This window comes from Anopheles nili, chromosome 3 (assembly GCF_943737925.1).
Source record: "Anopheles nili chromosome 3, idAnoNiliSN_F5_01, whole genome shotgun sequence".
Lineage (NCBI taxonomy): Eukaryota > Metazoa > Arthropoda > Insecta > Diptera > Culicidae > Anopheles > Anopheles nili.
This window is the reverse complement of record NC_071292.1, coordinates 8,355,074-8,380,549: the sequence shown is the minus strand read 5'-3', so window position 1 is coordinate 8,380,549 and position 25,476 is coordinate 8,355,074. Positions and strand designations below refer to the sequence as shown.

General features: G+C 49.5%; 1 protein-coding gene across 1 annotated transcript in view; it reads right to left on the bottom strand.

Moving 5' to 3' along the window:
• LOC128723164 (E3 ubiquitin-protein ligase TRIM9) overlaps positions 1-25,200 on the bottom strand; it is a 68,997-nt gene extending 43,797 nt beyond the window's left edge. The window contains exon 1 of the mRNA XM_053816879.1: positions 24,313-25,200. Coding sequence (XP_053672854.1) covers positions 24,313-25,200 — 888 coding nt within the window. The remainder of the gene's footprint in view (positions 1-24,312) is intronic.
• Positions 25,201-25,476: the final 276 nt, after the last annotated feature.

Below are 25,476 nucleotides of genomic sequence, written 5' to 3'. Positions count from 1 at the left end.
CTTCGGCTCCTCCGAAAGAGGGGGTCCTTACCGAAAGGACTTGGCTACCCGCATTTCGATGACCGGATTTTTTTTCTCTCTTCCACTGCGTGCAGGGACAGAAAGGACACCCGGGATGGATGAGCGACCCGAAGGACCATCTGCTCGCCCCAACCGATTGCCCACAAAAGTGGGCCGGGCGGGAGCTCAGAAAAGTGATATTTTAAAGTGTCCTCAAATATTCATGATGTGGAAACTGTAAGCAGCAGCGAGCGCAAAAAAGAGGCAACGTAACCGAACCGGACCGACCGGGAAAGAGCCCGGCTCCATCAATTTCACTCCCGTTACCCAATTCTGGTTTCCATTCCATTTCCGGTGCCATCGCGTGGAAGCGAAAATGAGGTCGAATAAGAGAGGGTAGACGTCCTCGTTCTGAAGTGGCTGGGTTGCTGTATGTGCGAGTGAGTGTGTGTTAAGGGAAAATGGCTTTTCCACACATCCAACCGTTTAACTCGAGTCCATCCGGAAACGGTGTTCCGTGGACGATGGCGCGAGCAAGCCGACATCTTCAGGACCCGCATATTTCTTGCGACTTGCCTTGCCGTATCGGTGGTTGAATGAAGTAACAAAAAAATACAAATACAAATAGTAATCTCCTCTGGTGCGAGCTGAAGCGCCACCTTAAGTGATACATACGAGCAGCAGAGAGCCCGACCTGATCAACAGTTTCGATCGCACACAACGAGCAAACCACACGTTCCATCGGTTTCGCTTGCTGTCACGTGGCACCACTAGAATGGACACGCTTCACGCAGCACTGCGCCACAAAATGGCTCCTTGCATCCCGGTGGTTCTGGTGCGAACCAGTTTATCCTTTGTTCATCCACGCTTTCCCGGCGCCGGTGGATCGCTGGGGAATTTTAAATAGCTTCATGCGAAGCGGAAATGGCAACGTACTACACCGCAAGGAGCTAATGCGCTCCCGTGGCACGTCACGCAGGACATGCGGGCATTGGCGCCAGCGGTGAAAGTAAGACAAATGGGATCGCTAAAGGCACGGTGCCGAACCCCGTCCGGAAGCTGTTAACACAGCGTCGTGCCTCCTACAACGGGGCGTGGTGTCATGTTCGTGAAGAACGCTGCAGTTAATTTGATGTCTGACAGCTTTCGGACCGAACAGGCGTTCATATTTAAAGACATGGCGGTAGCGATCGACTTCTTCATCCGCTGTTATGGCGCTTTTCCTGTGAACTACTTCGCGAAAAGTTGCATCTTTTCGATGCCGCTTGGTGTAATAACTTTTTGGGAAAGTGAGGCAGCACTCGCTTCGTCAGCGAAAGCGGAATGCATTCAAAATCAAATAAATGGATTTATTCAAGCAAACTTTGCTCCCGACGACTTTATTTTTACACCACCAACCACCAGCTGTTGCACGGAAACGGAAAGCTTTCGCGAGCAGCCAACGGAAGGACGCTTGCCAGCCAACCGGATGCTGTTTCATTTACAGCAACCGGGTGGCAGTTGGGGGCCCACTTTTTCGTAATTAGATTCCTTTCAAGAAAGTCACCGCGTGGGGCACCGTGCAGGCGTACTGTGAAGAAGGAAAACGCCCAACACCATACAAACTGCTACAGAACTAAAGCCGAGCAAAACATAACGAGCAAAAATTACAAACTCTTTCCTCGTCGGCTGGGATCCGTTTGGCATCCCGCGAGGACACTCGCGATTGTTGGTCTCCCTCCCCCCGGGGCGCGTGGAAAGCGCACCGAGGTAAACGGATTTTCCGTCCATCAGATCCCACTCGGATGTGCCGACGGATGCAGATGGAATTTGAAATTTGAACGCCACCCGCTACAATGCCGTTGCTTTCTGCCAGCGGACAGAAAAGCTCGACGATGTAATTTACCAGCGCGTACTGGAATTAATACAATTGTGCCTGCAGTCGCGAAAGCAAGCATTTCTTAAGCACGCTCAAACAGCAAGGAAAAATCTACACTTGCAAGAATCTTGCCCGGAAAAAGTGGCTCTTTCTATAAGAAGCCCATTCCCTCCGAAACACCATTCCCTTGAATGCACAGCAGCAGGAGTAGTAGTGTGCAGTGCTTTAGTGCATTGATGGAATTTTAATATACATAAGAAGCGAAGCGGCACGTTCCATCGTTGCAATGAAGCCGTTTCATGTTGGACGCGTCCGAGAACCGAGTGGCCGGGATCACGTAGCAGAAACGGGATGCGGCAAGTGCAAGAAAATCATCTGTCAGCTTATTTGCATTAGCAACTGTACTGGCGCTGTTTGCACTTTCAAATTAATATTCTGTGTCTCTTTTCCGGCTATGTTGACGTGGTTGACCTCAAGCATTAAAATGTAAACAAGCCAAGTGGATCACATGAAACACTCGAGTGAGAGGAATGCAGCGTCTTACCGGAGAAGCACAGCCATAAGAGAATGCTAACGATCTACCAACTTCAAGACATTACCTGAAACGAGAGAAAGAAAATAATACTGATAAATGGGTGCAGATAAAATCACAACAGATCTAAACCAACAAAATGGTCATCAATTTACCGCATTGACACTACTACTCTGGAGAACGTCAAACTACTTTTCTGGAATTGAAATTTCCCAATGCATTTTTCCGACGGGTTTTTCCCATCATAACAAACCCACGAAGCTGCTTTCATCCGGTCTGCCTCTGTTCAACAAATCGCTAGTAATTCCATCAACGTTGTCAATTCCTCTTTTTCTCGCCTTTATCCACTGGAGATTAGAGGCGAGCTTACGAAAATCCGAATCTCATCCAGTTTCGTTTGATCAAGCTAAAGAACGAGCAAAATAACTAGCAAAAAAACGCGGAAATGCATCACAGCGTTTCTTTTCTTCTTCTGCTTTTTTTTCATCCCTAAAGAACGTTCGCATCAGCTTTTTCGCACGCGGCTATCTCCGGCGCTTGGAAGCACTAACCCGGGAAACCCGGTACGGAAACTGGTCGGATAATCTGCACACCACCGCACCATCGGTCCATCGGGAGGAATAGACGGAAAGCAAACGATGTTTTCCTTCCCATTGGTTGTATTTTTCACACCATTCCGGTTGGGAAACAGCGCTAGATCAGCGCGCTCGGGTTCGTGTCCAGAAATGCATGGAAATGACGGCACATTTCGAGCAACGAGAAAAACGATACGCTTTCCCTCGACCGAGAAAAGAAGGAACGCTAACGCGCTTCGATGCGAAGGAAAGATATTTTTTTAATTTCGAAAATCTTTCACCAAGAAAAGTAGAATGTCTCCTTGCAAAGTGCTATCAGCCGGATGTTCGCCCGACGTTATCTTTTAAATTAATGAATCCTTCAGCCGTAGTTCCATTCCATTCAACCAACCATCAATGAGGACCGTGCGCAAACTATTACTTATTTTTCCACTCTGTCCTGGGAAAAGCATGCACGACACAATGCGACTACTAGCGGACTGGAGCTCCAGAATTAATGTTCTTGCCTTCGAGGGCTGCCAAAAACGCGAGCGGTAAAAATGCAATCTCATCCGCATTCCAATCACTGTCGCCTCATGAACTGGGTTAATTGCTCGTGCACTATCCACCAGCACTGTCTCCATTGATCACTTAGCAATAAATAGCCTCCCAAAATTTATTGCTCACTTCCTGATGCACGCGAGTGAAAAATGAAGTTACGAAAGGGAAGCAGGGGACAAAAAGGCGCTCTGTAAAAACTACCCGCCATCCCGTGAAACCCCACCCCCCTAATTGGCTCTATTGGACACTAAATCACACCAAACTATCGGCCCATAAATCTATTAAGATCAATCACGCGACAATAAATCTCCCGCACTGTCCTAATGCCGCAGTCGGAAAATAAGCCAGCTCCAAACCGCGGGCCACCCCGTTCCGTGGGGGAAGGATGGTCGGGAAAAACAAATATCGTCCCCCCAATCGGGGGCGCACAAAAAAAAGCAAAAGGCATCTCACCGGCTGCCAATCCGTTTTGAAGCATATTTGGGATTCCTCCGAACAAACACCCGCTCATTCAGCGTGCGCCTTTCCCGGGACCATCCCGAAGTCCATTTTCATCGAATTTCCCAATCAACTTTGCCTACCATCGCTCGGCCCGGTGCTCCGGAAAAACAAACCCACCCCCAGCACATGGCTAAGAGGAAAACTCCCGAAATTGGATACGTTCCCAGTTCCCATTTCTTACGTACGATTCTACCATCGACTGAAGGAGGGAGCCCACCTTCGGGCGGGTTTTCCAATTTTATTCGAGTCTTCCGGTGACATTTGAGCTAAATGCTGCGCATATCTTTACAGAAAAAAAAACATGAATGTCTTCTTTAGGTTTCCCTGCAAACCATGACCCCCAAAGAGACCTTTCCACAAAGCATTCGAAATTGTTGGCACCGGCTACTACGATCAGCGGGAAACGACATACAAAAAACCGTCAGAAGAAAAAAGCATTTTTCGCGAGCCACGCCGATTACCGATTGGAAAGTTTTGTTCGAATGGTTTCGCGGAAAAATCGCACGCAAGCATCCTTCCTAAAGCGCACCGAATGGCGGTGGCCTTCGTGAGGATTTGCCACCGATAACTTCTGCCGTCAATGTCCTAGCGCAAAACATGGTACCATTTCCACGCGACTGAGGAAAACTACCCGCGAAAGAAACGGTCGCGATCGGGTGGTCCGCTGCCGCGAACGGAAGCAAATGGGAAAATGTTGTTGTGGTTGGGAAAATAATAAATAAACCGAACGCCGAACCCACAGCCGGAGCTGGAGGAAAAGCTGGGAAATTCGATCAAACATTCAGAGAACGCTGAGAAAAATGCCTCATGTCGTCGCGAGGGGGAGGCGAAGCTGGTTGTTTCTATTTTTATTTATAAGTCCACGGTCCGCCTCAAGCCAAAAAGAAGTCGTTGTCGTGCAACAAGCTAACGGAAAACTGGAAAATACAGCCAACACTAGCTGGCTTGTTTTGCCGCATATTGATGTCCGTTGGGATGCCCATTTAATGATTACCATTTCATCACGTGTACAGCGTCTCCATTTGTTGTGCTAAAGTATAGAGTTTTCCAAAGTTTGCTTACGTATTCCAAGCCAAAACGGGAACACCAAACTGAAAGAATGAAAAAAAAACACAACCAAATATAGATCATCGTGTGCATCCACTCGAGAATGGAAGGAGCCACGGATGCTTTCAACCTCACGCGCGATGTCACCCTACAGCGATAAATATTTTCCACCCGCGTACCACTTGTTGTGTGCCTCATCCTTATCACCCACCCACAAGCGGGCGAGAGCGCATCAACTAGCCATCCGTCACCGGTGCTTTGCATTCATGACCATAACTCATTCGCCAGCGTACTTCTGCGGTGGAACGGCGATGAATATTTCCGACAGCCAGCAGCCGGATCCAGCAACCCACTCAACAGGCGGGGAAAGCGTAGAAATGGAGAAAAATTATCCACCATTAAGAGCAGCATGCACGCAGCATGATCCATTGTTTACCTTTCACCGCACACCGCGGTGCAGTACGCGAGGCAACCGGAGATGCATCAATCATCATTACTCAAGGGCGGTCCCTTGGCGTGGAAGCGAAGAATGGAGCCCTGGATTTGTCCAATGGTCGGCCACCGTCCTCTTTTGGGTTCATGTTTCGCCAGCGACTTCTTCAGATGATGGCATCAGTCTACGCTCATCCTTCGAGGGATGATTTTAAGCCCTTTGAGGGCTGCAAGTAACCGACCAACGAGCTAGCCCTCCAGGTGTGGATGTTTATGTTTACGATGATTTATAAGCGCTGCATACCGTTCTACGGGCGAATATCCACGTGAAACTGATAACAGCATCCAACGCGGATCATAACCCATTCGAGTGAAAATCTGGCTTTCGATCGGTCACGGAGGGCCATTTCGGTGTTGATTTCATCCCGAACACGTTCGCTCGCGCAACAATCGAAATGGATCAGATAAAATCACGTAAGCCTATCACGATAACGACGGTGCAGATAAGGCACAAAGAGCGCCGCCGAGCCGAAGACCCTTCGAGAATTGGGGGCGTTATGAGCGATGCTCGCGAAGCGTATCGCTAACCAAATCCTTCGCCCTCTGGGACGTAGGCTCAAGATGGTACGAGCAAGCGTGTACTCGAGCGGATTATTTGCTCCGCTTCGATGCTGATAAATGGCTACATCCGCAGGCGTACATTAGTCGGATGGGATCCACGTTGCGCCCTACCATAAATCCCACCTGTGAGCTGAGCTTCAGGTCGTCGGTTAAAAATTGATCGAAGAAATTTCGCAGTACAGCAAGGCGAGCGGTGATAGGTTGCTTGTGCCATAATTATCGATCGATTTGGGTGCCCGTTTGGGGCAGTTTTGGCACCGAGCCAGCCATTTCCCGGACCGGACACATGCTAGCCACGCGCTACCCTTGACATCCAGCAAGAAGATGATTTATCAAACACTACCGCTGGCAATGTCGTCCAGCTTCATCCTCGATTCTCTGCAACTCCGAAGGAAGCTCCATGATGTTGCAATAATTGCTCTTGAACTTAGTCGTTCGCCTCGCATCGCTGGTTTCCCTCGATAAAGTTTTGACCACGCAAGAAATCGATCGGAGTGGCTTTAAGGGCAGCAAGTTGGCTGGTTTTGCCCACAAACAGAATGCTAATGCAGGCGCTGGGGAGGAAAACCCTGGCTCTGCCATCGGTTTTTCACGGATGTTTCGAAATATTTCGATCTGTTTGGCATCAATAATGCATAACTTAGAACATGCGGGAAGTTTGCCCTTTTTTTGAAGCTTTTTTTGTGGAGAAAACGTTCCCCATAAAAACAGTTTGTATTTTCCAAATAAATATAACACTGCAAGTCTCATGTAGCCTGAGGGTAATTTTCAGTTAGATTAAAAAGGTTATATTTATGCCCGATCCTCCCTTTCAATTACTGATGCCTTCCAGTGGTATCTCCTGGAATTGAGCAGCTCAGGTGGGAGTAATCATAATTTATAACTCTCCGTCGGGTATTGCCATCCTTTCCCGCACTCAAGACACACCTTCACAAGGCCCCTTTTTGCCCTCCCGACAAGCTCGGACTCGCTGCTCGGTCGATTAATATCGGATGGTACTCCCCTATCAGTAACGCGCTCGCTCGCGACTCCAATTCCCATTTCATCAATCTTCACTAACGCGCGTCCGCAGGCCTGCAAGCCTTCGGGCTCGAGGGCTAAAGAAACTTCACACCCATCTGGAGCCCCGGAGGGTTGCTTTTAATCAATCAATCCCGCGGACGCGAACGTGCACAAGCGAAAGCACAACATCAAACGAACTCTCGCGAGCCCATCGGTCACCGCATCACAACGATCTGGGTCGCGCCAGTCACTGACGGACCGCGGAACGACTGCAAAGACGGCCAGCCAAATGGCCGCATAAACTTCGGATAACCATCCCGCCGGGATTCATCGCTCTCGGGGTTGGCCAGCATTGAACCAAGTACACCCTCACGCGGTGACAATGGATGCGAGAAGGAGAGAGAGAGAGAGAGTGAGCAATAAATCATCGCCGATCAATCAATGCTGATTGGCACGGATCCGCTGCTTCCAGGGCATGCTTTCGCTTCATCGACCTCGGCGATTCCGCGATTCTAACACTCACCATGGGGTATCGATTTAAGGCGCCCTTCCGATCGGTTACACCGATGGGCGGTGGGACGATCAGATCCGTTACCGATTTGTGTCGATGGAAATCAATAACGCGAAATCAACACGCCGCGTTGGCTTTCGCGAAAGCCCCGTAATGAGGGTTGAAAGGGGATTGTGATGGGTTGAAAGTGACCCTCAGCGGGTGGTACGGAAAATAAACTAAATATTTATTTGTCTCCCCCGTTTTGTGGTCCAACACACCCAGTAGGTTTATTTTGTTCAGATTTGCACCACAACCATCAACGGATGGCGTTGGCGTGGAAATGCATCGAACAGCAGGCTTCATTAGCAAAACAAATATATCAAAATTGAAATATAATAAATGGAGCTGCACATGGGCATATATAAATTGATTTTCAACCATAAACCCATCTAGATATAGTTCATAACCCATTGCAACACATTTCCAGCAACCTGCGTACAATGTGTACAGTTTTTTGTTCCTGTGAATAACAGCGCGAATGGACTGACTCACGAGCGAACGGATTCTGATCCCAGCTTTCGGCCATTGTCACAAAGTTGAGCTAACAAGGATCACTTTCCGTTTATCTGCGCTCGCTAGCACACCGAGAGGCATGCTCGTTGCACCGATTGGTTTAGTTTTCGAACACTAACGGAGAGCGCAAAAAATGCGTCACGGTCAAACCGCCGCCAGGGAAAGGGACAACGTTGTCCCATAAAAGGTGTCCTGCCGACCAGCGGTCAGCGGACCTCGGCCTGGTCACGATATTGCGCCCAGCACGATTGACCGGCGCATGATAAATATCGTTCCCGACGATCCGCAAGGGCAGCTGCCGGGACAAAGCTGAGACGAAAGCTTAATGAGTGCATTGTGGCCGACTGCACCGCACCGTCACCGTCGTTGTGCAGTGATTTCGATTCCGTTCCATGTCCTCCCAATCCCGGGCAGGGCTTTCCACACACGCGAACCTGATATCCTTTCCCGACGCTCGTATGGAACCGGACAGTTCCCGGGCTGATGCATCGAGAACCATCACTCCAGTGAGGCGAACTCGGCGTGACTCGCTTCAGGTGGGGGCAGACTGCAAAAAAAAACACCCTTCGAACCAGCGGCGCTGTTGACCATCGATAATGATGCACCGTAGAACACGCCGTGGCTCGATATGGGCAAGAAGCACGGTGCAATGAAAAACGGTCAGCAAATTATCGATCCACACCGGTAGCTGGATCGACCGGGACTTCTGGGTTCCAATCCGTAGTCGGTTCTTGTGGTCCTTCTCAGCGAGGGCGCCCACGGGAGACAGACCAACTAATTGTCCTCCACTCTGCAGGGAGCTTTCATGAACGATTGTACTTTTTTCAGGGCTGCAGTTGCATGAATCATCAGAATAGTCTAGAAAAGCACATTCAAATATACGTGCATTGAAAAACCATGTCAACTCTCACGAATTTTAGAGCGCCGGAAATTCATCAAAAACGTATCCTGAAAAGGAAGGCTCCATTTCTCTTCATTTATTTGTTTTTTCTTTCCTTTCTGCATCCTATGAAACATTCCACCGTTATTGGATGAAGCGAAATTCCTCCGGCAAGCGACATTGGTTGACATCGGTCGAGTTCCGGGCACGTCAAACTTAATTGTAGACCGGCTGCAGGTGCAGGTTTATTCAACGAGCGTTTGCACACGGCACAAAAAAACCCCGAACGCGCCGTTTGTGTTAGAAGGCGAGTGTTTGCGCGGGAAACCGGCCGGCGTTGAAACGGTCAGTAATTCCGACTTTCATCGGAGCCTCCGTGAGATCTGAATGGATAGCTAACGAACGCGTTTGAGCTCAAATTGCGCTGTTCTTGATGACATCTGCATCCAGTGTGACGAGTGGGTAAGAATTTACGAGAAGATGAAAATCAAACGCCACGTCTGCTGGGCTTGTTTGTAAACCTTTATCCTGAGCCGGCGTTACGACGACGACGTCGTCGCCATTACAGGTACCGGATCCTGAGCGGAATGTTTGGCGCACTTGAGCATTAATAAAGCCTTTCTTCGATGCGGTGCTTTGTTTTGCTTCCACAAACGAAATCATTGCCCGAAATCCGTCATTGTTCTCACGCACGGCACACACACTGGAAGTAGGGTTTCGTGTTCTGTTCCAAAATTTAATCGCACCATTCTACCGAACATTCGGCGGTCCGTACGCGATAACAGAGGCTATAGAAGGCCTTGCGGTGAAGGTTCCGACTGTCAACCGGCATAAGTTTTGGTTCCCACGGTTCACACGAGGACTCGCATAATCCGTCCGATTTTCGAAAGGACCTGAAGATGACTAATACCGAGCGATGAAGAAGCACTGAAGGACAAAAAATCATGCAACTCCACGACCACAACCACAGTGGTGAGCCACCTCGCATGGTAACCCGGAACCTAACCGTCCTGAGCCGGCGGCATGATGTCCAGCAAGCCCAAAATCCCGCCTGTCTCATCAGAAATGTACATACCAAATGAGACCACAAAGGTTTGCCGGACCTTTGCTCTCTCGAACCAACACATGGAGATGGAATAGAGCCCCACGTGGGGGCCTTCCCTAGGGGCCCTTGCGGCAATATTTCGCATCCGAGCTGGACTCCACGGGACGTCCGGAGGCCGTCCGTGAGGAAGTAGCCTGAAAGTAGCTGCCCTTTCAACCTTCCCGAACGGCCAGCGGGAGTGATATCGATTTGCGAATCCACTGATTAAACTGTTAACAGACGGATATTTCTCAATCACGCTCTTTTGTGCGTCTTCCGCTGCTACTAATGGCGGTGGTTAATTAACGACGCCGCACGGAATGTCGCACACATGCAGCGCTGATATATTATTCATTCGATGGGCGGATGAGTTCGAAAATGGCGCTAAATATCTGCCACTATTCCCTCCCGGCGATCGCAAGTGGGTCGGAATTTATGCAACTCATTCGGCAAGCGAGAATGTTGCGGTTTTTTTGCTGCATGAGTGTCTAAAAACCGTCCACTCGCTTTTGAAGGGCTTCGGAATGTGCCGAAGCATTTCGGAAAACTGTAACCAACGGAATGCGGGAGGCTAATGAGCTGACATTCGCGTCAATTAAGGGCATGATTAGCGATTCGTGAATTTTCTCGCTCTCCAACGTTACATCCACCGTTTGTGGATGCAGCAGACCAAAAGCGGCCTCAAACTAACGTTTCCAGCATCAATGTTATTCTCCGAACTAAAGCGGACTAAAGCACGCATCCTTTCTTGTCGCTGTTTGCTACGTAGAATGATTTCAAACGTAGCTCATCAGCACAGAAACAATACGACACACACACGCAAAAAACACCCCATCCCGGTTGGGTAAGGACCTGCGGGACTGAAAATAATTGCCACATTCTCTCCCCGCCAGATTCCGCACGACACCGTGTTTGCGGCCCTCACATTCCACCCACGGTGTGTGGGCTTCGGCACCGACCCAGCTGCACTTGTGCACTCAAATTGGAAATATTGGATATTGAAAATTCTTCCCGAAATTAAGTGAAATTGTTTACGGTTCCGCTTCCCTGTTTTTCTTCTTTTTGTTTCTGTTTTCATCGCACGGTAGGTTTTCAACGTTTTTTTTTGGTATTTTTAGCGAGGTTTCGCCGTGCGCGTTTGCATTTCGCGTTTTGCATTTTCAAACCGTTTTATGTTTCGCAGTCGTTTTTTGCTACTCGCTACTCGTACCGCAAACCCGGGCACTTCGCCCTCGACCGGTCAGGACGGGAAGGGATGGAATTAAATGAAAGCGCACGAGAAAAAAAAACACACCTCACACACGAACGGAATTGCATAGTTTGACGATTTTTAGGGAGCACAAAAAAAAACGAAAGCGCTTCACGCTTCTATGGCGAAATTCAATAAACACATATGTAAATCCAGCTCCTAATTAAATGCCTGCGGGATGTAGTGAACCTTTCCGCGATCGCTATGCCGACGCGCGCGAGGTTTATTGCGGACCGTAAATGATAGCTCGCAATTATACGTGGCGCGCGGTGAAAAACTGCAAGTGTTTATTGCAGAATGGCTTTTTTATATTCTGCCGCTCTACCTCCATAATGCATACTAATAGCTCGGGCTCGGGGTGTTTTTGTTCGGCTGCACATCGATACGTGGCCAGCATTTCTGTAGCTTTCGATTTTGTTTTTATGGGTGGATAATAAAACACGCTCAAAAGCACACCGGCTGCAGGGCGACTTTTGATCAAATTGGGTATACATATTTATAGTTTCGACGTTGCTAAATTCAAAACAAATGCCCGTTATAAAGCTTTATGCCGGTAAACATCATTAGCCTCGAATGCCACGTCAAACAGCGAAGCTTCAAGCGTTTGAAGCGAACGCCATTAAGCCGCACCGAGGGTGGTAGATGAACTGAATCAACCCACACGAACGCGAGCATTATGTGGCGGATATGTGTCGCAATTATTCTCTCTCTAACATGACGAAACAGCCGTTTCCCAGCGACGCCAGCTGCAAGCGTTTCCGAGGCGTTTAATCTCTACGCCTGGTCAACGCCGTTTCCTCGCACTAGTTGGGCTCGTGATATTAATCTGGCACCGTGGAGAGAAAGCAATTCAGCGTCAGCCTCTATTGACGCAGCATAATTGAAAATACACACATACACAGGCGTTCCTTTGCTTCCTTTCGCACATTATGTTGCAGCTTTACATTCTTCGACAGCCTGCGGCGCTTCTAACAGCACGCGTTCGAGGATTTCTGTGGTCCTTCTCATTTTTCATTTTCCATTTTTCCCTTTTCGTGGTGGTCACACACCACTGACGGGACAATATCGGCGCGTGCCGGCCATCGAGCCTTCCCCTTACGAAGATGCACCGGATGCATCGGCTGGCAGCTGCAAACGATGCAGCTTACCAAGCGCGTGGATAAGGTTTTTTTGCTTGATTTAGTTTCAGAAGCCCTTCTTCACACGAAGGGAAACAACACCACAACAAGAAAGCACCACTCACTATCCAACACCACAAACGCGCGCCGCGATTGTCACAAACGGGAGAAACATTAAATCCATTTTGTTGTATAAAACCCGATTGGATAAATTTGTTGCGAGAATTAATCCCATCACTGGAGCGGCATTCGCTTCGACGATTTCACCGCGGTCCAGGAATCAATAAAATGTCTCAATACGAGCCCCGATTTTTGGACGCATTCGATTTTATAGCCACCCCGGGTACCCGTGCCGCAAATGCAATAAATCATCATATTAAGAAAATCCGAAAAGAAAGAGAAAAGAAAAAAGTCCGAAATCATAACGCCTCCCGAGCACGAGAGCAGGAGAGATGGCAAAAGTGGCACCCGTCCGAGAAGCCAAAACCCATTCACCCATCGGACCCATTCAGTGGGATTTATCATCGGCTCGATTAAAACCGTTAATACGACGTCATTTATGGGCGGTGGGAGGCGTTTCGAGGCGACCATGTGGTGCCCAAAAGGCTGTCACCAAGTCGCCAACTGCACGCGCCGTTAAACGCAAAACGGAGGCTATTAAATCACGATCGGACGCCAGAAACGGGCCGGGCATGAATTATTGATCGCGCTGGTATTGCGTACCGGGTCCGGGGTGCATTCGCTGGGACGAGGAGGACATAAATTCCATTAAAAACTATAAAGATAACCGAACCAAACCCGACTGACGATTGGTTGCGTTAACCACGGTGTGCGCCTTAAGGGGTGCGTTTGTGGATTGATTGATTTCGTTTGTATTTTTTTCGTTTCTTTAATATCGGCCTCTTACGATCATTAGCAGTCCGCGAAGGAAACTGAGATGTCCTTTCATATGCTTATCGAACGAAGCGTAACAGCAATCAGCTTTTTTAAAGCTACTTCGTTTGAAGCATGATGCCCATTAACGATGATTAATGATGGCAACTTATGATGCTACCACCAGCAAGAAAAACGTCACAAAAAACGTACCCCTAAAACATGCGCATCGCGGGGAAATCAATTGCCATGATTGAAACAGTTCTCATTTCAATAGCTGGATTCGTTTTCATCTGACCAACATCTTATCGCTGTTGTGGGCAAAACAAATCAAATCAACACCCATCTGTGAGCGATCTAGTTAGTGTGTTGACACACCGTTTGTCCGATTGGAATCAAGAACATCAGTTTGATTGCGTCTTTGTCACGTGGTGTCATATCTAATTGAAAACCGACTATCAATCAGAACGGGTGTCTATTTTTACCCACGATTTAATTTCACTCCAAAAATAGCAGCCTGCTTTGTTTAGTCAGCGCGAAAACAGCTGGAATCCGAAGGCGAAACATTTCGTTCAATAAATCACATTAATCATACCATCCGAAGCGGAATAGCAGCGTGACGTAAAATATGATTGTAAGCCTCCCTCACATTTTTCCCGGAATGGGCTGATAACGCGGGGGCTAGTAGAACTTTACCACAGCATCCCCCGGGCAGCTGCGCAACAAGAGGAAGCAAAATAGAACCGAAAAAAAAACACAAACAGAAAACAAATCGATATAATCCGGCTCTGTTTTGTGGTCCAGTTGCTGAGGAGGGAAATACCGATGGATAATGCAACGGAAATGGCTTCTTATCATCCAGCCGCGGTGTCTCCGCGTTCGAGGGGATGTTGTGTTTTTTTTTTCAGTTCAAAAGAAGAAAAACAAATAAATTACATCCCCCGTCTGCTGCCAATATCACGTTCTCGTTCTCTCAGACACACGCGTGTTTTGCAGCAAATGGTGACACCGCGTACGTGACATCATAGCCAAGGAAGCCACTCGCCGGTTCGAGGTGGCCACTTTGAAGCTATCCCGCTTTGAAACTAGCTAGGTTGAGGAGACAACGGCTTCTTATTTATCACCGACCATCGATCGAAAACATTTTCATCCCTTAAGAACACAACGGTCGAGACGGAAATGACGGTTTGCACGAGCCAAAACAAACGAGTCCGCTCATCATTAGTTTTGTTCCGGAGGAGGTCGCTTTTTTGTAGTCTCCTTGCGCCTTGTTAGGCATTGTTTCGGTTAGGTTCCATTCATTGAAATTATATATGTGTTTGTGTGGATGTTCGGGGTTTTTTCTGTTCATTTCTTTTGCTTCCCTTTTGCTCAGCTAACTATATTATTTATATCCTGCCCGTTTGGAGCTCGTCTGCATCCCACAAACTTGCTCAACATGCCGATAGGAACGCCTTCATCGCCGAGCAACAGCAGTAGCGTCTCGGTGGAAAAGCGAGTAAGATCATTACCGGTTCCGGATAATACTTGCCCATTGCGCACGTCCCGCTCCACCTCGACACATTAGCATTAGCAAGTCTAGGAGCTATTTTATTTTTTGCCTTTGTGAGCTACTCCCCAACTAGAACAGGGAAGGAAAAACTACAACAAAAAAAACAACACATCTACGACCGCCAGCGAGATATCTCCTTTCGCTTTGCAACGATGTGACCCAGTTCTAGGAAAGCCTTCTAGCCCGTTGGCAATGCCAGTGCCTCCGAAAACAAAATCCCGCCCCAAGGCGACTAGCAAGGATGCTCGAGCAAACAATATGCTCTACTAAACAAATGCTGCTTCCGGGGAGCCGCACCCGGAACAGGGTAAGTAATTGATTGGCCGAGCAGCCCGAGGATCCAGTGCCAGGATCATTATTAAGCAATTATCGTTGATTAATGCTTGGCAGATTATTCTGTCTATTTTGATTTTTCCTACCAAGCGTCGCTGCCGGGGCTCGGAAAGCATCACGAGATAATGAATCAATTTGAGATCGGAAAGGATAATGCTTCTTCATCTTCTGGTTTTGTGTTTTGTTTCTCTTGAAACCAGCGTGCACCAGAGCTTAAACTTCCCATTTCAGCCCATCATAATGATTGATGATTCGTCTTGGAGTACCAGACAGACACACACATACACAGCTTAACAGGAGATGGAGACGCGCCCAAGACAATCGTCGAAAATATCAACCCGAATGATGACATCGATCGCATAAAACACACGTGGCACGGGAGGTATTTTGGGAATCTTGTCCCAACTCGTCCTTGTTCGAGCGTGTAACAATCGTCATCGTTATCTTTTCGTGGGCACGTGGGTGGCCGCATCCTTCGTCCTTAACGCAAAACAATCCCACCCACTCCCAGAAAACACCCTCATCCCCTCTTTCTCTCTCTCTCTCTCTCTTTCTACTGACAAGGAAACAACAACACAATCCAGCTGCCGTGTCCCGAGTTCGGTACGGAATCGAAAAACATCAACTCACCGGCACCCTTCGCTTCCTTTTGGCAGAATTTCAAGCAATCATTCGTCCTATCGAACACAAACAATTTATGTCCCACGAATAATCACCCTCAAGTGTTGCACGAAGCAATTGAGGGCCCGTTTTCATCCCTCGGTTGCGTCGTGGTGCGCCTTTCAGGACACCCTTCTCGAGCATCACGGCCCCGGTTACATTAGACCGACCCGGAAACGCGGCCTCCGAAACGCAATGCAGCAGCGAAAAGGCGCACCTTACGGCAACCCACTTACGACCTAAATGTTATCCCTCCGCAGGATGGCGCGCGCGCACACACACACACTTGTCACGGCAACGAGAAACCTCCTGAGCGGCTCCGGTGGCCGGAAAAATCAGCAGCGGCAGATGCGAGGCGAGTTTGGAATTTTTCCTACCCCGACTTGTACGATGGGAAATTTCTGGAAGCACGTCATACGCGCCGAACGGGTCTGGAACGTCGTACGAGGACACCGTCTTGTGCAGCACCAAATGGCGGAGCGGTGAAAAAAGGATCAAGGAGGGAAAATATGAACCACGCTTGAGCCCCGGAACTCGAAGGCCGGAAGCCGTATAGCAATTGCACACGAGGCAAGAGGTTTACAACCCATTGCGGAATTATTTACAGCTCCTGCGGTACGGTGAATGTTCTTTCGCTTGCGCAACATAAACGTGTAAGGAACCTGTTTTGTACAAGCAATCAATCAAACAAGGTGCAGTTAAAACATTACATCTTTACAACTTGAACGTACGGAAATGACATTTTACACCGTACTCAATCGATTGAATGTCAAATTCCCTGTTAAATTGGCGATCGAACGACGTCCGCTCGGTCTATTGCGTCTTATCTGCATGTCGAGGGAAAAATACACCTCGCAGCATGTTATGCAAAATGCACTTTTCCCCGGGAAAACGCCATTTTCCTCCGGTGGTGCCGTTTGCGTCGTTGCTCACAGGCAACTTTACCGCTCGCTTGCCTCGAAGGGTCGGGCCGATTCGAGATCATTGACCCCATTACCGGTTGTTCGTGCCAGTGTAATTTCAACCGGGTAATAAAGCGTTCACCCTTCGCTTCCACCGTCACTCGCCCTGCACGTATCCTGAAAGCATTCATCTTCCTCTCCCGTGCCCAAAGAAAATGGGTCTTTTGCGAGCGGGCTCGGGTGTGCATTTTAAGGCTCCCTCGCGGTAACCGGGCCAGCAGCGAACCCGAAAAGCCCTCGGCACAAAACGGAACAGATTTCACATTCCCTCCGTGTCCTTCCCGGGGCCACAACACACGTCCACACCACAGGACACACCGGGGAAGATCCCGGGCCCTCGGGAGACCCTTTTCAAATGGGCTTCAGCACTTCCTCAATTCCCTTGCGGGCGCGCCGCGTGTAGTCGAGCTGTCGGAAAAACGCCCTAACATCCCGAAAGTCCCGTTCGAACACGATTCTGTGTGTATGTGTGTGTGTGTGTTCGCCCCTTCCGTCAGGACACAGTCACCTCGGGACCGCCCGGAATAGCTGCTGAAAGCCAAACATTCATCGCCCTTTTTTCCGCCAGTGACTGGCTTTCCATGCCGGGTGTCCTGGTTTTTTTTGTTTTCTTCTTCTCCGCCACACTTTTTGTTTTATTCACCACCCTTCGGCGTGTACCTCGGTTTCATCAACTCTCGACTGTTGCTCACCCACGCAAACACACCCGGTGCAACGATTGATTTGAAGTTGTATCTGCGCAATCTACCTCCGAGGAGCTTCATTGGCTCTAATATTCGAAAAAGGATTCTCCTGCCATTCATCTAAAGGGTTTATCGGTCCGCCGAGACCTTCCACTTGCAAAAGCCGGTGGATTAATAATGTACAGGCCCTGCTGAGATATGCATCGGCCTACCTGCAGATAAAACGGTTGCTCACGAAAGGAGCGCTACAATTGCAGGCCGAATACCCTTTCCGAGGCGGAAAAGGCACTTCCCAAAAGGACCTCCGATTCTGCCTCGGAAACAAAGTCCCCATCAACCCTCGAGATGCTCGTTGATGAACTCATTAACACTTTCAATCAATAAAACCCTCTAAGCCCCCCTACCGAACCGCTGATTGCTCGAAGAGGAGAGAGAGAAAGAGAGAGAGAGAGAAAAAACACCCATACAAAAAAACCCTATCATCCGCATTTCCACTCGACGCCCGAAAACCCTACGCGATTTCGCCCCGAGTGCTCGAAATAGAAAACTCAATCAGACACTCTAATCCAATTATTTGCGAAAAGCCAACCTTGCAAGACGGCATCCTTCTGGCTGCTGCTGCTGCTGCGTGGCGGAAGTCATCGGCGTTCCCCTTCGCAAACTAACACTCCATTTCCGGTCAGCAGCCGAATCAGCACAATTTTCCGGATTGCAGAAAATGCCAACTATCAGCCCCACGTGAGATGGGATGAGGGGTTGAGTTTTGCTCCCGACCCGAAATTACATCTCCCTCTCTCTACCTCTTGGTGTTGGTGTCCAACCATTGATGAGGTAGAGGTTTTCCCTGCCACCAGGACGACCAACAGTGGGAATGGATCCCGAATACGGGGGGCTCGAAATTAATGCAAGCAAGCGAGAGAAAAAAAGGACATCTTCACGTTCTTCTTTCTCGCGCACTGGCAACCTTCCGGTGTGGCTTTTGTTACGCTCGAGCATAATAGGATTCCTTGCAAATTGTACAAACTCTATTGTTGTGTCCAAAGCCGCGCCCCGAGTGTCTGTTTTTATGTCGATACTTCTTGCTTTTGGACCACGTTCGAGAAGGCTTTCATGAAGCGCTGGATGGTCTTCGCAAAAAAAAAACAAACGAAAAAGCACACCAGACATTCTTGGGTAGAGGCTTTTTCTTCCTCAAAACCGTTTCTCATCCTATCGTGGTGGTTGCATCCCTGCGGACGAAAAAAAACTGCAACCTGGAATATCATTCGTTAGGAGAATGGCGTGCAATACTTGGCATGGTTTTCTCTGCTCTAACGTTCTTTTGGACCATGCTTGTTTTCTCATGCCGATGTAATGTAATGAGATGTAAAACAGGATGCAAGAACCATGCCGGCATGGTTCTGAAAGGGACGCGTTTGCGGAAACGTTACCAAACGTAATTTCTCTTATTGATTTGGTTCAATTTCCTGCCCGCTTCGGCTACTCGGAGGAGCACTTCAGCACTGTGGCACTTGTCGCTGAAGTCCTTCGAGTGGCGATGGTCGGGAAACTTCATTTTCCCGCCATAAGTCTGGCCGGCAGTTTGGCAATAATTTTATTCCCATGTATTCTGAAGAGAAACCCGTTCGCATCGAAATATGTGCACTTAGAAGGGCCAATTTATTTCACACTGAAGCAATAATAAACCCCAACTCGAAACAACTCAAGCCACTGTAGCGTTTAAGACCTCTTCAGTAGTTTCGCTGCAACTGCCGGGAGGCAAAACTGCTCTCAACAACTGCTTCGATTCTCGCGCTCTCAATGATCACCCCTCAACGGAACAAATAACTACAGCGCCAGCAACTAGCAAGTTTTCCGAACAAAAACAGTGATGAACCACGGCGTCTTCAACCCTTTTTCACCGAATAATGCACATTTTTCACTCACCACCACCTCTTATAGACCGTTAGCACTTAAAAAGCAATCCTTTCAATTACACCCAATTATGAATTATGATTGGCCGGTTCCGCGATCCAGCTTGCGGGTGACAATTGGTTCGTACGTACTCAACGCGTATCAACAGCCCACTCGGTGCTCGGTTGTGGGTCATCGTCGAAACGAGCCTCTTGTAGCTTGTAAAACGAGGCTTATTTAATTCTCTTTTTTTTTGTCTGGCCACCCCCGGCGACGAGCCGAATGTAATATACAATCCCATCAGCGTCGAAGAGTGTGCCAAATTAGCTTCACATTTCCGGACCACTTGGAGCCCCCACGCTGGAGCCATCCTTTTAAAAGCCTTCCCTTTACCAGCTCCGGGATAAAAGCGGCCACTCAGTGAGACGAAACGCGTAAACCCACTTTGAAGCTAATTCTGCTTCCACACGTTAACTTTATTAAATCGCTTCGCGCGCCCAGAAAGAACGATAAACGTGCATCCGACGGCGTTTATCTCCGTGTTCCCGATGGCCACAAGCTGGATGGCATTGTCTTTCTTGACTTTTGGCTCGACTTTTTCCCCGTTCGGGCCATCCAGACCGAAACAACTTGACTTCTTGGCACGGGCGACGCAATCTAGTAACTTTCGTTTCAAAGGCCGCGCCACCAAACGAACCAGATAAAATAAAAAGAAAAAGAAGGAAAAACACGAACGAAGACTTTAAACGAGGCAATGTGACATAAAGGGTTTCCTTCTCGCGTCGCTTTTGCTCCGTAACTCACCAGACCAGCGCGGCCAAGGGCAACGAGTCTAGTTCATTTTCCAGCCGAAAACTTTCGGAAAATCGGACGAAAACCATACGCCACGCGGGAAGGACCACGGGGGCCTTGAAACAGAGACGGGCCTTCTGTGGCGCACTTGATAAAGGGCGATGGAAAAAAACTGGAAGCAGGAAAATGTACATCCGACGCGGTGAAGGGAAAATTTATATTCAAAAGAAAACTTTAGGCGTATTATTCTACCTCCCTGCTTGGGCGCAGCCGGGGTGGTCCTACCGACGATCCTGGAACGAGTCCTTTCTGTCGTGGCCGAGAAAAGAAGAACGTGCGGTCTTCCCGAGACGAAAAAAGGCGCAGCGCCTGGATGTAACTTCCGCTTGAAGGCATGGAAAATTGCCAGCGTTTGCTTTAACGCCATCTCATTCTCTCTTTTGGTCTTTTTCCCGCTACCAGCCCTCGACGGCAACGATATCCGCAAACGCGCCCAGTGAACGGGTGGAAGGGAAAAGTGAAAAATCCGCAACGGCACACGAAGCACATTCCCGAAAAATACGCCAAGACCAGAATGTAAAGTGGCGCAAAATGGCGTGGAATGAATGCCTCCCTTCAGGCCGCCAAAAACCTCCTGCTGGTCTCAAAGGCCTCCTCCGTTCGGGTGATAATTTCACCCGACCAACGGATGCGTCACCGAGGCCGCTTTCCGGTTGGAACCATCCGTGCCGAAAGCGAGCCCCAGTCAAGGGCTCTTCTGCGAGCGAAACGCCAAAATCGAATCCATCTTCAGCACGTGAAACGGGAGCACCCGCGGAAGGACAAGACAATATTTCACGTTTACACCACCGGATCACATCCGGTTGGTTCTGGCCCAGTTGGGAAAGGAGGGAGGGGAGGGAGGAAAGAAAATGTGAAGAAAATGCGAAGAAAAACATGGCACAGGATTTGCGAAAGCAAACCGGATCGGCCGTGGCAGTCGCACGGCGGCGTCCTTCGAGCAGTTTGGAGTCCTTTATCTCGGCAGGAACGAACGGGCGACCAAGTGTTCCGTGATTCGGAAATTTACATAATTTTCGTTCTCTCTCACTCGCTTGACAGTTTTTCTAGGGTAACGTTCCTTTCCAGCCGCTCTGGTCCAATTCCGTTCCACATTCCCGGCGGGCAGACATGCTCAGGAAGTATGGTATGAAGAACGCCCGAAATGCAAAGCAGCACCGGGGCAGGTGTGCTCGACCCAATTTCCGCATAAGATATGCTGTTTTGGTAGCGAGGAAAACAAAAAAAAACCCCATACCGTGTCGGTTGGATGCGGTTCACATTTTCCCATCAACAGCGAGCGCCTTCCCCAACGAGACGCACGGGCACGATTATGCAAATTAGTATGCAGCCAGAAGACAAATTGAATCCACACGGCTGACCGACATACCGGCCAGGGTGCTACATGTAACGAATCAATTCCTAAACGATGCGGAAGGCATTATTTATCCGTGGGCGACTTCAAAGCGAACCAGCCACCGAATGTGAGGCTGCGGATCGATAACGCGCCTGTAAAGTATGCAAAATGATGAGCCTCACTCAAAAACTCCACGGCTCCGGAGGGTGTGTTTTTCCAACCCCACAGCCTACTCGAATCTCGTCTCGCATCACGAGACGGACCGCATCAAAGATGATGCCTTCTTTGATGGCGCTTTTTTTTACGATTCAATGCCAATCGATGGGATTTCTATTTTTGGCCCGTTTATTGACGAATGTCATGGGGCATAAGCGAAAATATTTCTCCTCATTGAGAGGGCCCGTGGCAGGGCTTTCGGTTCCGAGGTCGTGTAGTAAAATATTGGAAGGAAATAAACTCGAAAAACTGCACCCAACGTACCCGGAAAAGTAATGTAAGCTGCAAAACCCCGTTCACGACGGAGAATCACTGTCCATGGAGTTTTACGACGTTTCGCCATGAAATTGCTGGCGAAGTATGTGTAAGCCCACACGGCACCCCCCACCTACGCCTTGTTCCGGTTTTTCATCGTCGTTGAGACGCGCGTTGTGAATAAATACATAAATTATAAAACGAACGCCAAATGATGTTGAGGAAATGGTGCGACTGGCTGAGCGGAAGTAGGAAAGAAGGTCAAAAACGTCGCGAAAAGCTCCGATTTTCCTTCGCCGCTCCCACGGGAGTGTAAATCAAACATGATACCCGGGAAGAGGGTGGCATTCTGTGGGGACATAAAACACGCACGTTGGAATTTTACAACGACTCATGCATAAATACATTCCCCACATGTGACAAGACGCTTCGGGTCGGGCTCAACGGAACGCTGGTGAATTATGATCGTTTTTACATTTGTTTGCATTTTTGTTTCGCTCCCCCAGTCGAAACCTTCGCCATCTCTTATGAGGCGTTTGGTTTGGGAAGTTGTGGTCAAATCGGTAGTTCACCCTTTCAAAAAAAAAGGAAGTGTACTGAAACCTAAATGTCCGCTCGAATTATCATCACGCGTCACGGTGCTAAAGACGCCTGTCAAACGTCATAATTGCAACGAGCAGTAATTGCTTAATTCAATGAGAAGCACGGGCGCGTCTTTGGCACTGAATTCCACCCCCAAAAATATGTCCCCAGCCGACCCGGATTGGGCCCATACAAACGAGGGAATCATTAAACAATCGACCATAAACCCAGCGGTTCTCCCTTCAGTAATTCGGCGCGAGTTTTCTCCCTCGCTGAAACAATCGATTCTTTCCTCCCTGGGGGTTGAAGGAAACCGAGCCCAAGATGCCGTTGCGCACGGTTACCAGGGGCACTCGGTGATGGGGAGACACAAAAACCGCACCCTCCGAAAAGCCCGTGCGCCCTTTCAGCTTGAATGAGCGCGTCGAACGGCTCGGGAAAGGGCGAACAAAGGCAAAGAGACAAAAGCCCGGCCCTACCGACTGCTGGCGCCTTGGGGGCAAACTTTCTCACGGGCAACGGTCAACCGACGGAACTCGAGCACCCCGAGGGCGTGCAGATTAAGACGATAAACGTGAGTGAAGCGAACGGAAGCGGGTCCGGGAAAGCGGCTGGAAAAGGGGCCAAGAAAGGGCTAATTAAACTGTCATGAACGATCAGCCGGTAGACGCCGATGCTCAACCAGTTGTGACAGCCGGAAAGGTGTTAAGATGTTAGCAAAGTATTGGCGCCTGGTTTTGCGAATCGATCGCGGTTAGCCCGCGGTGTAATGGTGACAACCTTACAACATGATAACACAACGAGACGGCAAACAAGCTCGTTTTGGGGGGTGGTTGCGTCTTGTTTCGTGTTTAACCGCAGCAGGCAACGTGGTTTGTTAGTAAAATTCAACTTAACCGTTTATTTTTTGCCCTTTTTAGCCCCCCATTTTGTCCTTGCAGGTTCGTGAACGAGTCTCGTTTATATTTCAACTCGTTCCACCGGCAACTGCCGTAACCATAGCAACCCTTCGCTGCACTGTTTGCCGGCGACAAACAAAACTGCAACTGCAGCACTTTTTCGCTCCCCGGTAGAAGTGCATTTTTATTGCCCACTTCTAACGCGCTGCATCTCGAACCCACCGTACCAAAAGTGCATCGAACTGTCGCACCGTGGGTGCGGGAACGGACAAACAAACCTGCGAAATCGCGATAATTATCCGAGAAACCGGTTTCCCGTGACCGTTTTTGGTTCCATTTTTTTTTCTTCTTTCGTTCTCTTTTGGCGGTTGGAGTGACCTGCATTTTAATTCTGTCCATTCGTCTGAACGTTTTCCCGTTTTCGTTCGTTGCGCTCTCCCATGGCAGGCGTTTGCACGCGTTGAAAAGGAAACCATCGAATGGTAGACGGGCACCATCATCCATCGTCGAGAAAGGTCCTCGAGAAAGGATCGATCGGTCACATGCCCTCGTTGGTCAGAACGGGTTCAATGAGCTATCAGCAAATAAAGCGACCCTTGACAGCTCATTAGCTGACGCATCGCCATAGTGACTTTTAGTGGTCAATTTTCCCTCTTCCTTCCCAAAAAAAAAAAAAGGACAAAATCATCCCGCAAAAAAACACGAACTCACCTTCTGCGCCTTACACATCGCCGTAATGGACTGGAGATCGTGCGACTGGTGGCGATTATCGCTGGTACACTGGTTGCAGATGGGCAGCTTACATCCCATGCAGTACATCGTGAGTGGTTCCGTGTGCTCACCACAGATCGATTCCCGCAGCTGGCACGCTCCACGTGGCTTCGTGAGGCTGTGCTTCGCCAACGGTCCACGAGCCGGATGGCACAGTTCACGGCACGCGTCACAGTACCGGATTTCGCACTGCTCGCAGATGACGGTGGCCACTTTCGGTGGTTCAGTTTCGCACATCTGGCACCGGAGTGCTTCCCGTTCGCAGAACCGGTCCACGATCGATTCCATCGCACGGTACAGTGGCAGATTGCGGGCACCGAGCTCGTCGAAAAACACCAGCTTCCGGCAGACGGGACACGCGAGCGAATAAACCGACCCACCTGAACCGGCCGGTGGAAACAGCAGCCCGTGGAGGTTCGGTGTGCCGGCGTACGAACCTGGCCGGGATGTGCAGCAGATGACACCCGAGTCGGCTTCGCTCAGGATGCTCACTTTATCGGCTTGATCCTGGTCGGAGGACACGCTTTCGGTGGCGCTCGAACTGCCGGTACTGGCCGCCGAGGAATGCTGCGAATGTTGCAGGTGAGCGGCCGCAATCGCTGGATGGCAAGGTGCGGCGTGTCCTTGGGCAGAACCGGATGCACCCCCGGATGCGGTCGATGCCGCAGATGAGGACGATGCGGATGAGGATGCGGAAGAGGACGCGGATGACGAGGACGTCGTTTGAATGTCCAGGGCGCAGGCGAGACAAAGTGCGTGGTAGCAGGGCAGCAGAACCGGGCTGGCGTAAAGCTGCTTGCACACCGGACAACGAAGTTCCTCCTCCATGCCTACGGCTGGTGGGGGCGACCCCGGGTGAGGGTGGCGGGGTGGTAAGAGTTTGAGGTGGCCCGAATCGGGGTGACGCGAAGGACGAAACGGAACCCCCAATGGGGGTGGCTCATTCAAACACGCTATCCAGTTGGGTGTGCGATCCTTTTACCGTAGGCACAGAATGGAAACGACGCGATGCGATGCGATAGAACGCGAAGGATATTTCACGCAAGACACACTCACACTCACACACACAAACACACACGCACGGTCACAAACGGAGGGCTTTGG